General features: G+C 34.8%; 1 protein-coding gene across 1 annotated transcript; it reads left to right on the top strand.

The window, feature by feature from the left end:
- Positions 1-858: 858 nt before the first annotated feature.
- Positions 859-13,211, top strand: TWF1 (twinfilin actin binding protein 1). Its single transcript, XM_066369003.1, has 9 exons — positions 859-973; positions 2,602-2,679; positions 4,597-4,775; positions 6,118-6,213; positions 7,371-7,475; positions 9,420-9,545; positions 9,813-9,963; positions 10,091-10,212; positions 11,859-13,211. Exons 1-9 carry the CDS (start codon positions 949-951, stop codon positions 12,027-12,029), a joined length of 1,053 nt encoding a protein of 350 aa, XP_066225100.1. The 5' UTR covers positions 859-948; the 3' UTR covers positions 12,030-13,211.
- Positions 13,212-13,446: the final 235 nt, after the last annotated feature.

The raw sequence follows: 13,446 nt of genomic DNA, 5'->3' as shown, positions 1-13,446 counted from the left end.
TATTGTATTTGAAGAGTGATTTGTTAAATTGCCCTTGTATTATTGGCCTGAACAAATTATTTGTTGATAAGCAAACTGTGATTTTGTATGTTTTGTTAGAAACAGAAGCTCCAGCTTTCTACATAGAAAACTATAATCTGGAGTGGTAAAAAAGTATACAAAAATAGTTACTAAAATTTTCCTTAAAGGTAAACACGTGTTCATAAAAAAAAAGGGGGGGGGGGAAGAATTTTAAATATCTGCTGTTATCTTGCAAACTTATCAAGTAAAGATTGAATGATTAAACAATGAGCCAATCTTATGTAGGAAGTATTGTAGTCTGCAATGGTAGAGTTGACCAGAGTCGTTACCTCAGCTAATATTCTCACTCAGTGGCTGTTTCTTTTTTGGAATGAAGAGAAAGGAGAACTCAGTTTCTACATGAGCTCAATGGAAAAAAAAGAAAAATTAATTTAAAAACGTGGGAAATTTTGATGGGAGAGACCGCCTATGGTATATTCATTCTCATTTTTTAAAATGGGGCGGGAAGAGACCTTTCACATTGATTTGTATAGATTACAGGAAGAGTAAACCAAGGATATTGTGCACGTCTTTTTAAAGCTGAATATGTAGCTTCAGTAAAATGGTCATTTCCGTTTTTGAGCATCACTTCGCTAAACCAGCGAATTGGCAGTGCCGGCAGAGAAGCAAAGCCATCGCCGACGAAGGCAAGGACCCCAGGTACAGGGCCTGAGGAGAGGGCCGCGGCCGGGTGGAACCGAACACGAGCGGGGGCGCGGTTAGCACGGCGCGCAAGGACGCCGTCGGCCTCCCGGGGTGGGGCGGAGCGGCCGCCGGTCGCAGGCTGATGACGCGCGAGGCCGGCAGAGGAGCCTCCACTTCCTGGAGTCGCCGGTCGGGGCCGCTCGCTGTACTCAGCGCCGGAGCCCGGAGCCCGCGGCCGCCGCCATGTCCCACCAGACCGGCATCCAAGGTAACGCCGCCCGGCGCGTCCCGCGGGGAAGGGACTCCCGGGAGGCCCCGGGCGAGCCGGGCGGGTTGCGGGCCGGGAGCGCAGGGAGTCAGTTTCGCAGGGGGCCTCCCCGCGCTCTCGTGTCCCGGGCGCTCCTGGCCCGCATCCCTCCTAGCCCGGGCCCGGCCGCCGCCACGTTGCAGACGGACCCGAAATTCGCTGGAGCGAAGGAAACTGGTTTCCGAGGCGGCCTGGGGGAAGGGGGCGTGCCTTCCACCGCCCCCGACATAAGCCCAACTTTCCCCCTTTTTATCAGGTAGGGAAGACCTGGAAAGGTAGAGGCGACTCTGGCTCCTTTTGCTGTTGAGAAACGGGAGGATTTTTCTTTGTACGGTTCAGAGGAGATTGTTACGGCATATGACTGTAAAAAAAAAAAAAAAAAAAAGATGCTGGAATGTTTTTTTTTTCCCCCACGAAGAGTTCCCAAACTCTTCCGCATTTTCTTCTAAAACAAGAACATGAAATGTGTTGTATTCTGAAATCCTGAGTATGGGCGTCTTGGTCTTTTCTTTAGTACTTTCCCAGGCAACGGGAAAGTCTGAGCTGGGTGGCTGCCTTTAATTACCCGTGCAGGCACTTGAACGTGCAGTTATATTTCTCCGCCATTCCTTGTGTGAAAACGGTCAGTCTGGAAGCTCTCACCTCATCAGTCAAATAATGTATCCCGGGGTTACTCGAGATCGCTTAATGAGAACTAATGTAAACACGCTCTTCCTCTTAACAGACCACGAACCTTTAACGTTTCCTGTGTTTTGTTCTTCAGGGTTTTGACAGTACCCCACACCTGCCCTGCACACACAGACATAAGCCAAAGAGTCTCAAATCTAAAATAGTTGTTTTATTTGTCCGCGTTAGTTTTGACATCATTTAAATATGTAATTATTAAATTTCATGCTTGAGCTTAATGGCAAGCAGTACTGAAATAGTGGTTCTTGATATCAAACTTGCAACCCAAAAACGAAATTGAAGCTTTAATAGGAACATAAGGATTAGGGTATTAAATATATATTTGCTCAGTGAGCTTATTGCAGCATTTTGTGAAGTACAAGTTAGAAAAGTGTAATCAGAAGTGTATGTTTGAATGCGTTTTATTGACTTTTTCTTTAATCGGGATAGGATATCTGATATTTAGTGTTGTTTTTAATGTGAAAATGAAGAAAATAAATTGATTGAAGTGTTTTTATTTACCATTAGCTTGAAATTGTACTAGAAGTTCTAGAATGGAAGCAGGTTTTCAACATTTTCCAAAGAAGCAATAAAGGTGTTTTTCAAAATTGTAATTTGTTCATTATTGGGTTTGAGTGAGTATTATATTCACTCCCAGTGTTATTTCTGCTATGGAATTATCTAACTAAAACAAGTTAGAGTTAATATTAATGTACTTTAAAAATATACTTATATTTCTTAGCTGTATAGTGTCCACTATGTTTTACGTTTTAAGTTTTTAATTTTTGAATTACTGATAAGAGGATGCTACATACTCAAAACATTTTGCTTTGTATTATAATTTATTTTCCTCACTTAAGTAGCATGAAAAAGAATTTATATAGAAGTATAAAAAATACTTTTATCTTTATCTTTTTCCACAGCAAGTGATGATGTTAAAGATGTCTTTGCCAGAGCAAGAAATGGAAAATACAGACTTCTGAAAATATCTATTGAAAATGGTTAGTTAAACTTTTTTTTTTTTAAAGCGAGAGAGGAGGGTGGTAGGGAGAGAGACAGAGCAAACAGGAACATTGAGCTGTGCCTCTAGGTGCGCTGACCATGGATTGAACTGGCAACCTTTATGCTTCCAGATAACGCTCTAATTAACTGAGCTATCCAGCCTGGACTAAACATTTTTAAACATTGCTTGTCCTTGAATTTTTGGGTGTAATATTTTTACACTTTGAAGTTCTCAGTGACTTGAACTATTAATGTGAGGCTATTTCAAAGCTTGTCTTTAGCTAACTTGGATCCTGTACATTTTGGGCACGGTCCATGGGCCCTTGCTTACCTTCTGAATAATGAACTTGATTTGACTATCAGGAAAAGGAAAGATATTGGTTTTTGGTATGACGTCTTCCTCTTTTACTTTTTGTCTGAGTTTCTGCACAACAGTCCATTTCTAATGTCAGCGCTTCGATCTCTGAAATGGAAATCAGGAAATAGATGATTATCTGAAAGAATAGTTATTTGTGAATTGTTACTCTGTAAAATTAGTTTTGAAATAGAAGTAAAGGATTTCAGACCCCTATTTTCTCCACTTAATTGCAATCTCTTCTGCAGAAATGATTCCCTTTCTTTTGGGAAAAAGTTCTAAGAATGTGACAAACTATAAATTGATTCTTTCAAAATCTATAAGCAGGGGCAAATTGGTTGGGTGAGAGAATCTTTTAATTCTGCTAGATTTAAATTTGAACAATTTATATTATAACTAATCACAAATGAATATGTTAAATAATTCCATTTGGCCTAATTTCTTAAGTATCCTGAAATATTTTGCTTTGGAAAAATAACCAGTTCTCTAGTAAACTGGTAAGTAAACAACAATTTGCTCTCTATTTTCTACTTAGATATTAAAAATACCAGAATAGTTTGAAAATATGGAATTGTTCTACATATATTACCACACTGAACAAGAATAAATATATACTGTAAAGCAGCATATTTTAGAAATACTGAGCTAAAATCTTAAAATGCCAAAGTTTAACTAGCATCACTACAGAAGGAAAATGACACTGTTTCCTAAATCTTTATTTTCTGGTTTTACTTTATTTTTGTTTTGAGAAAATATTATAAAGAAATTACGAAGAGTAAATAACAAATACGTTCATCTCCACTTAAAGTGCTATTAATAGGAATAGAATTTTATGTGACTATATCACATATATATCTATTTTATTGATATATTTAGGCTATTTTTGGTTTTCACCATTTTATAGGGCTGCAGTGAACACCTTTGTTATCATATATATGTTCAAGAGATTCTCTATGCAGAGTACATTTACACTTTAACTTGATTCTGCCAAATAGTGCCTTGAGGGGCTATACCAATTCATGCTTCCAGACAAAATTTAAATTTGTAGTATTATGGCCAAATAAGAGCTAAACCTGGTTTTATTTAATATTTCTTACTGTACAATTCAGTGTTAATTTCAGAAATGATCATTTGAGGAGTAGTACACTTAATCTCTTTGAGTAGTGAGTTTTTTGTTAACCCTTTTAAGGATGTACATGAACATTCGTACTACTCAAAAGGTTAAATATATTTTGTTGATAACTTATAGGATAAGCATTTTAGTAAACAATATATTCACCCATTCTTTATCCATCTCGCTCAACTATTTGTGATCTTTTTTATCTGTTCCTCTTTTGTTTTGTTAATATATAACCTTTTTTTAACCATGCTAGTCATAAAATTTTTTGTATGTTCTTAATACTACTTTATATCATAATTTTTATAGAAATCATTTTTCATTCAATTTTTTGATATAAATAATAATTAGAATATAACTATAATTTTATTCTTCTATTCTTCATTACTTTATAATTTAGTATTTCATACCATTTATGTATCTTTTAAAAATTGTTCTTCATAGAGAAACTTGTGATTGGATCATGTAGTCAGCCTTCAGATTCCTGGGATAAGGATTATGATTCCTTTGTTTTACCCCTGTTGGAGGACAAACAACCGTGCTATATATTATTCAGGTTAGATTCTCAGAATGCCCAGGGATATGAATGGATATTCATTGCGTGGTCTCCAGACCATTCTCATGTAAGTAACTTAACATTAAATGCTAGATTTTTTTTCCTTTAAAATTTTAAAATCTGTGTCAATTATAAATGACTATGGACCTCTAAAGGAAAAGGCTAACTTTACTTTGAGAGTAATAATTCCAATTATTCTGAGAACTCATTGAACATTATATTAAATAGTCTTAATGGTTGCCATTCAAAGTGATGCACAAACAAGATTTTTTTTTTTTTAGTAAAGTTAAAATTGACTAAATAGATGGACTAAATATATGGATACTACCGTGCTTAAAGAGTGATTCTTTTGTTTCTTGTAGAAAAACTATAATTTTTAAAGTTATTATTCTCAAAAGTAATCTCTTTAATTCTATATGTTCTATCTGAAAGAAATTCTGGGTTTGATCATTTAGGATTATGAAATTATTTCTTTTGGTTGACAGTTGTCTTTAATAGTTTCTTGTAGATGCTGTTAGAGTATTAATAGTATATATTATAGTTCTTTTCATTATGTGTCTCTCATGTAATGATGGTATATGTCATAGCTATACCATGGATATTTGATTCTTAATTTGTAATATCTAATCTAGATTTGCTTTAAGTAAAATATCAGTATCAAGGTCACTCTTTTCAATGTTTTCATATTTTAAAATATTTAAGTAGTTTTTTATTCTTTTTTTAATATTTATTTTTTTTTGTATTTTTCTGAAGTTGGAAATGGGGAGGCAGTCAGACAGACTCCCGCATGCGCCGGACCGGGATCCACCCGGCACGCCCACCAGGGGGCGATGCTCTGCCCATTTGGGGCGTTGCTCTGTTGCAACCAGAGCCATTCTAGCGCCTGAGGCAGAGGCCACAGAGCCATCCTCAGCGCCGGGGCCAACTTTGCTCCAATGGAGCCTTGGCTGCGGGAGGGGAAGAGAAAGAGAGGAAGGAGACGGGGAGGGGTGGAGAAGCAGATGGGCGCTTCTCCTGTGTGCCCTGGCTGGGAATCAAACCCAGGACTCCTGCACACCAGGCCGACGCTCTACCACTGAGCCAACCGGCCAGGGCCTAGTTTTTTATTCTTGAACTCATTTTATACTTTGAAAAATGAGTAATTTTTTAAATTTAAGATTTTTTTTTCACTTTTTGAAAAATATGACATTGTGAATTGCTACCTACTTTAATACTCATCGATAGTTCACATGTTGGTGTTATGATGTTTATTTGTAGATACATACTTTAGCATATCACAGTCGATGGATTTCAGCTTTGCACAGTTTATTTTATTGTGCTTGAAGATTTTAATATAATCAGAAAGCGTTTTCTGTTGTAGTGATAGTTTTTTATGTATAAACTACTAAGCAAACTTTCACAATAAATAGGTTCGTCAAAAAATGTTGTATGCAGCAACAAGAGCAACTCTGAAAAAGGAGTTTGGAGGTGGTCACATTAAAGATGAAGTATTTGGAACAGTAAAGGTACAAAATTTATACTTTTATAATTATACATGATTGAAGAACTGAGGAATAGGTAATTGATATGAATTCAGATTGATGAATCTGTAAACATAAGAATAAGAGAAAATAATGTTACACTTTATATGGTGTATAAGTTAACTGAAACATTGTACTTTTTAAAAAATGTGTTGGGAATCTCTTTTGTTAGACTTAAATAACTAGAATATACCTTAGAGATGCTCTACTTCAGCCCCTCATTTCGTTCAACTGTTTCACTTTAGTGATGGTGAAATAGGTTCAGAAAAAGGAGAGACTACTTGATAGAGTAATTTTTAGGTATTATGGGCATTTATACCCATGTTGTGGAAGCAGTAACTATTTTATTTAAAGCAGAACTTTGAGGCAGGTAAATTGATTTGCTAATTAATTGGGATAATTAGCTGATTAATATATTTTCATTGAATTATTAAGAACTTCTTTGTTATAAAATTGATATGTAAATACTTGTATTTGTACATATGCACACAAATGAAAGAAATTGAAATATATTTTTTGAATAGGGTTTTTGTTGTCTAGACTTTTTATTCTGACTCAGAAAGTATAATAAAAAAAGGAGTGTAATCTATTTTATAGAATACAAGATTGGATGGGAATACTTTGCCTATTCATCATTAATTGTAAAATGGCCTAGTTTCTTAATTCTGTCCTTAGTCTTCCAAATCACAAAATTATGAGATAAAGTAGACCTCTTTAGAATATTATTTTCTTTGAAATAAGTACTATCATTATTTCCTATGAATAATTATGGAAAAATTATGTTATTATAATAAGAATTGAGAATATGAATGTGTTGATTATTAAATAATTATAGGGCAGACTTCCCCAGAAGGTTAATGATAATTGTTCTTTAGACTTAAAGCATGACGGGGTTCATCATGTGGCTGGTCATCATCAGCACCACACTCATAAAAAGACTTGGTAATATTAAAATTTAGGAAATGGAAAGTAGATTATCCTCTTAAAATATTTTTGAAACCTATAGAAGATTTAAAATAAAATTCATAGTATTTTTTCAGTTAAAATATTTTCTGTTAAATTAATAATTTTGTTTATCCTAAGTAACCTCACTGAGGTTTGACTTCTAGAGAATAACTAATAGTGCATTTCTCTGCTTACAGGAAGATGTATCATTACATGGATATAAAAAATATTTGCTGTCACAATCTTCTCCTGCCCCATTGACTGCAGCTGAGGAAGAATTAAGACAGATTAAAATTAATGAGGTAAATTACTGTTTTGAAACCACTTCAAGATTTAAAGTGTTTGAAAATGTATTTTTAATTAATAGATGTAGAGATAACTAGACAAGAAGTTGGTTAGATAGCTTACATTTATTCTGTTTAGTGTAGAGACAAGATTATGCTCAATGTGTTTTCAGGAAAAAGTTAAAAATGAACATTAAACTCATCAATTTCATAAGTAGCTTTCTTCTCTCTTTATAATGTTTGTTACAGAATAGTAAATCTTTCTGATAGAAGTGCAACTGTTTTTAACTTTGTACTTTGTAAATAATGGGAAAAGTATGTTACCCATTTAGTGCAAAGAATATTATATCTAAGGAGGTTGCTTGAAGCAGGTTTGTTTTATGTTATTTCAAGAGTAGTGATAACTAAAGGGCATAAAATGTAAATGCTGTTGGTTGAGTTCTAGAAACTATAAATTAACTTCTGTGAACACTACTTAGATGTGTTTGTATGTATATTTGTTAAGCATTGTTGAGTTAATAAATTCCATCCATATTATACCATATATTTCCCCACGTATAAAATGCACCCATTTTCGAAAAATTTGGGGTCTAAAAACTGGGTGCGTCTTATACAGTGGTTGTGGCATTTCAAATGCCATAGATGGAACTGAGGATGAGGCAATACATGAAGACAGTGATTCGTCATCAGACACAGATGAGGACAAGCTAATGGATGGGAGTTTTGACAGTGATGAGGAGTTGTATGAATTTTATGATGAATAAAACTTGAGTTAAATAACTTGATGTAATAAATTTTTTTTTTCCAAATTTCGGGCCCCAAAATCAAGGTACGTCCTTATACATGGGAACGTCTTATTTATGGGGAAATATGGTAGTTGATAATTTTTTTAATGTGTTTACTGCATCCATTCTAATTACAAGTTAGAAAAGCTACTGTATTTCTACTGGAATTTATAGAAAAAAATAAGCAAAAGCCACTGTTCACTAGTCTGAGTAACAGACTAATAGGAATCAGTCTGGAAAATGATTATTATTTAATACTAACCTGATAGCAAGGATCTATTTTTACATTATTTTAATTCAAGTAATTATAGTAGGGATTTTTATGTGATTTTTTTTTTTTTTACAAGTGTGAAAGTTTGTTTTATTTCTTGCAATCAGAACCCAGAGGATCGTATTGGGGTATGCATTTGCATATGTTCTATGATGTTTTCATTATCCAGTTTCATTTATGCTGTAGAATCTCCATTCATTTTTTTAAAAGTAAAATTTCTATTTGACTTTTTGTTGCAACACTGCAAATGAGACCCTATATTAGCTATCATTTATTGAGTGTAAAAGTCTTAAACATGCACATTGAAGCTTTCTTGAAGTACTGTTCTCTTTTTCCAGTACATGTATACCCATGGTCTTACTAATGAAAGCTCTGAGTCTGGAACTTCTGCAGTAGTATACTTTATTAAGCTGTGTTGTGTCTTTGTATACTGTTTGTACTCTAATTTAGTGCATGGTGTTTGTGTTACATTTTATGTCTAGCAGAACAAAGTAAACTTCTATACTTAGCGATTATTTATATATCACATTGTTAATAAATTTTATCAAATAAAATTTGATAATTAAAGGTGTAGACTGATCTGAGGACAATTCAGAGTTTATGTAGCTCATTGCAGTTGTGCCAAACATAAACAAAAGCCCCAAAGCCCCATTAACACGTTCACTTCCAACATTTTCATAAAGATATGTTATGCACTGTGCATGTTGACAAAGTGCTGGCAGAACATTAACAAATATGAACAGTTATTTGCTTTTTAAGTTTGTAGTGTTTTAAGTGTTAATTTTAATTACATTGAAATGGGCAAGGGTGGAATGACATTTTATAGAAATTGGATTTTGTAATCTTTGCTATATGACACTGCTAAACGCTAAAAATTCATCAGTACATTAAATCTGTCACACTTAGGTACAAACTGATGTGGGTGTGGACACTAAACATCAAACACTGCAAGGAGTAGCATTTCCTATTTCTCGAGAAGCTTTCCAGGCTTTGGAAAAATTGAATAGCAGACAGCTCAACTATGTGCAATTGGTAAGAGACATTTACTGATTCCCATGAAATAGATGCTCTTTTTGGTAGCTTATGGTTTATAGAAAGTCTGTTTTTAATAGATTTTAAACTTTTTTATTTGCTTCCTGATTATTTTATTCATATTTTTAAACTACATAAGCAGTACATAATATGTTCTAGTGAAAAAGTCAAACCTCTGCAAGTTTCTCGTCTCCTAAGTATTTTAATTATAAATTTTAAATATCTTTGTATTTGTCTTAATGAATATATTTTTTTTCTTATTTACAGGAAATAGATATAAAAAATGAAATTATCATTTTGGCCAACACAACAAATACAGAACTGAAAGATTTGCCAAAGAGGATTCCCAAGGATTCAGCACGTTACCATTTCTTTCTATATAAACATTCCCATGAAGGAGACTATTTGGAGTCCATAGGTACATGACATTGTTTTTAACATGTTACCTATTTCTTACCCAGAAGGCTTAGTTGTAGTTTTATGAGGTTTAGTATTTGCTTTAATTGATATACTGCTAATTGTTCTTACTATTATTTAACTTACAGTTTTTATTTATTCAATGCCTGGATACACATGCAGTATAAGAGAGCGGATGCTCTATTCTAGCTGCAAGAGCCCTCTGCTAGAAATTGTAGAAAGACAACTACAAATGGATGTCATTAGGAAGGTAAATTACCTGCCTGCCTATCTCATTTACCTTATCAATGTATTTTTATCTGATGCCTACCTACTTAAAAATTTTTTAGGGTTTATTAGATTTTTATTGCCTTTTCCCTTTAGCTTATGATGTATAGTGATTAATAAATAAGGATTTTTTTTTTCTTGTTCTCACCATAAATCCTTAGGATCTCCTCCACTCCTATCATGACTTTAGCCTCCGTATTGATTTGTACTCTCTTAATATGTAGCCACAAACTGCCTTTGGCTATTTAAATTTAAATATCAATTAAAATTAAAATTTAAAATTCAGTTCCTTAATCACACTAGCCACTTTTCAAGTATTCATTCACTACATGAGGCTAATGGCCACTATATTGGACAGTGCAGAATTTAGAGGGGCATTTCCATACTGTAGAAACTTCTGTTGGGCCCTGGCTGGTTGGCTTAATGTTAGAGCATCGTCCTGGTGTGTGGAAGTCCCGGGTTTGATTCCCCCTGCCAGGACACACAGGAGAAACACCCATCTGTTTCTCTACCCTTCCCCTTCTCTTTTCTGTCTCTCTCTCTCCCCTTCCCGCAGCCCAAGGCTTCATTGGAGCAAAGTTGGCTCTGGCACTGAGGATGGCCCCATGGCCTCTGCCTCAGGCACTAGAATGGCTCCAGTTGCAGTGGAGCAACGCCCCCTGGTGGGCATGCCAGGTGGAACCCGGTTGGGTGCATGCGGGATTCTGTCTGTCTGGCTCTCCCGCCCCCCTCACTTCTCACTTGGGAAAAATACAAAAAAAAAAAAAAGTCGGACAGGGCTGCTAGAGTTACATACTTGTGATTATCTCAAGACTTGTTATTAATAAGGAAGTACACTTTCCATTTATAACTGAATCATGGGATGGTTGAGAATCTTTCCAGGTATTGGGAAAGGAGGGAATGGGCATAAACATGACTTTTGGGAGCTAACCTACCAATTTACTTAAACTTAGTTCTTAAATATAGGTGAGGCATGCGTAGAGATAGGGTGTATTCTTAAGCCCTTCAACTCTTAAAACACAGGTCCTTATAAACTACAAGTATTTTAGGTACTAAACCCTTCATGCTTTTTAAGTTCTTAAAGAAGCACCTTCCACAGGAGGGGCTGGCTAACATTTTCTACAAGAGAGCCAGATACTAAATATTTCTGGCTTTGTCAGGCCACATATGGTCTTTATCACCTATTCTTCCTTATTACTTTGTTTTTACAGCCCTTTAAAAAAATAAAACATGTTCTTAACTTGAGCTAGATTAGCCTGCAGGCCAAAGTTTGCCACCCATTTTGGAGTGGTTTTAAGTGACCCAGGTGATGAAGGAGCCATGAGTAATGTTTCTTGAATATATACATCAAAGCAGAACAATTTAAGAATTTAGCAGTGCCATCTACTTTTACGCAATAATAGTTATATGGAGAAGAAAGAGAAGTTACTATAGCTAATTTTATCTTCAAGCAAGGCTCCTGCTACCTCCCCCCAAAAAGATGAAGGTGAAACTTTTTACATAATAAGGTATTTGATTCTCTCTGGTTGGATTTGTGAACATTCACACGTGAAAACTGGCTTGTTACTTGTATTAGGTTTTGCATGCTGTACTTTTCCATTTTGCATTACTCTATTTCATCTCTTGCAGATTGAGATAGACAATGGGGATGAGTTGACTGCAGACTTCCTTTATGAAGAAGTACACCCCAAGCAGCATGCACATAAGCAAAGTTTTGCAAAACCAAAAGGTCCTGCAGGAAAAAGGGGCATTCGAAGACTAATTAGGGGTCCAGCTGAAACTGAAGCCACTACTGATTAATATAATTATATTAAGCACTACAATACTAGTTTTTTAAAAGTCCAGCTTTTAGTACAGGAGAACTGAAATCATTCCATGTTGATACATAGTAGGGGGGAAAAAGTTGTACTTTTTGAAAAATAGCACTTTTCACTTCTGTGTGTTTTTAAAATTAATGTTTTAGAAGTCTCATGATTTCTATCTTTGAGTTCAAGGTAGAAAAGGGTTCAGGTTAGTGATGTTGAATTTTGTCACACTTTTCATAGAGTGATGGTTCCACACTTTCACATAATTCTTAAAGTTTTATACAGTTGGGCCAATTCCAGAAAGTCTATTGTCTGAAAGAAAGATATACTTCTTATTACTCTTTAGTGAGAAATCACATTGTTTTCTTTAAGGCAAAAAGACCTTAAAATACTCATACTAATTAAGAAATATGTTAAGAACCAGGCTAGATTATTTCTAAGATGAAAATGAGTGTGCCTAAGAAGAGGTGGAAAAAGTTGCTTACTCGGAGGAGCACTGCTGACTCAGAGTGGGATGTCGGAGACGGAAACAGTGCTTTATTGCAGCAGTCTTCCATTGGACTTTTTGGTTTTTTTAAATGGCATTAAAATTCCAGATCAGCTCACACTGAAACCTTAAGGGTACAAAATATTTTCTGTACTACAGGATTCCTCATGTCATTGGAAGACATGTTTATACAGCTTTAGTACATTTTCTAGTGCTTTAAAAAATTCCTATTTCAAAAGTAAATCTTTTCATTAGAAGTAATGTGAGGCCAAATATTTATGTTCACTTGAATATTAATATACTTCAAAAGCAAATACTTAAAGTCAATAATATTGAGAAAATCTTAAACATGAAGATTGATTTCTCTCTAAAGTCAATATATTTATTGACAAATTGTGTTCTTAATCAAATTGTTCTAAGGCCCCAGTACTTATCAGCCTAATACAGATAAACTCTTAAGAATCTTACTTCAATTTACGTCTTATTTCAAAACACATTTAACTGGTTTCTAAAGCTTTGCATATTCAGCTACAACCTACAGAGATTTTGAGCCTCATTTTTCTTTGATACTTGAAACAGGGAGCTGGAACACATCGTGTCCGATCTGTTAAACCTGCTGCAGAGCCATCGCTTGGAGGTGTTTTCTAAGTGAACTGGGGATCCAGGCTTTAGAATTTTCTGATCTAAACTTTATGCTGCAAAAAACAATATCAGAAATGCACATTTCATAGTATAAAATATAAAACACTTTTACACCTTATTATCTAAGGTAATATATGCACCTTTCAGAAATTCGATGTGTGTTCAAGCATAATTATAGGTTGACAGATTTTTTTTCTAGAATTAAGAGTATTTGTGTGGGGTTTTGTTTGTTTACAAATAATTGGACTATAATGTATAAACATGCAAAATAATCAACTAATGT

The sequence above is a fragment of the Saccopteryx leptura genome, chromosome 2 (genome assembly GCF_036850995.1).
Source record: "Saccopteryx leptura isolate mSacLep1 chromosome 2, mSacLep1_pri_phased_curated, whole genome shotgun sequence".
Classification (NCBI taxonomy): Eukaryota; Metazoa; Chordata; class Mammalia; order Chiroptera; family Emballonuridae; genus Saccopteryx; species Saccopteryx leptura.
The sequence above is the reverse complement of the archived record's forward strand: the minus strand, read 5'-3'. Positions and strand labels throughout refer to the sequence as shown.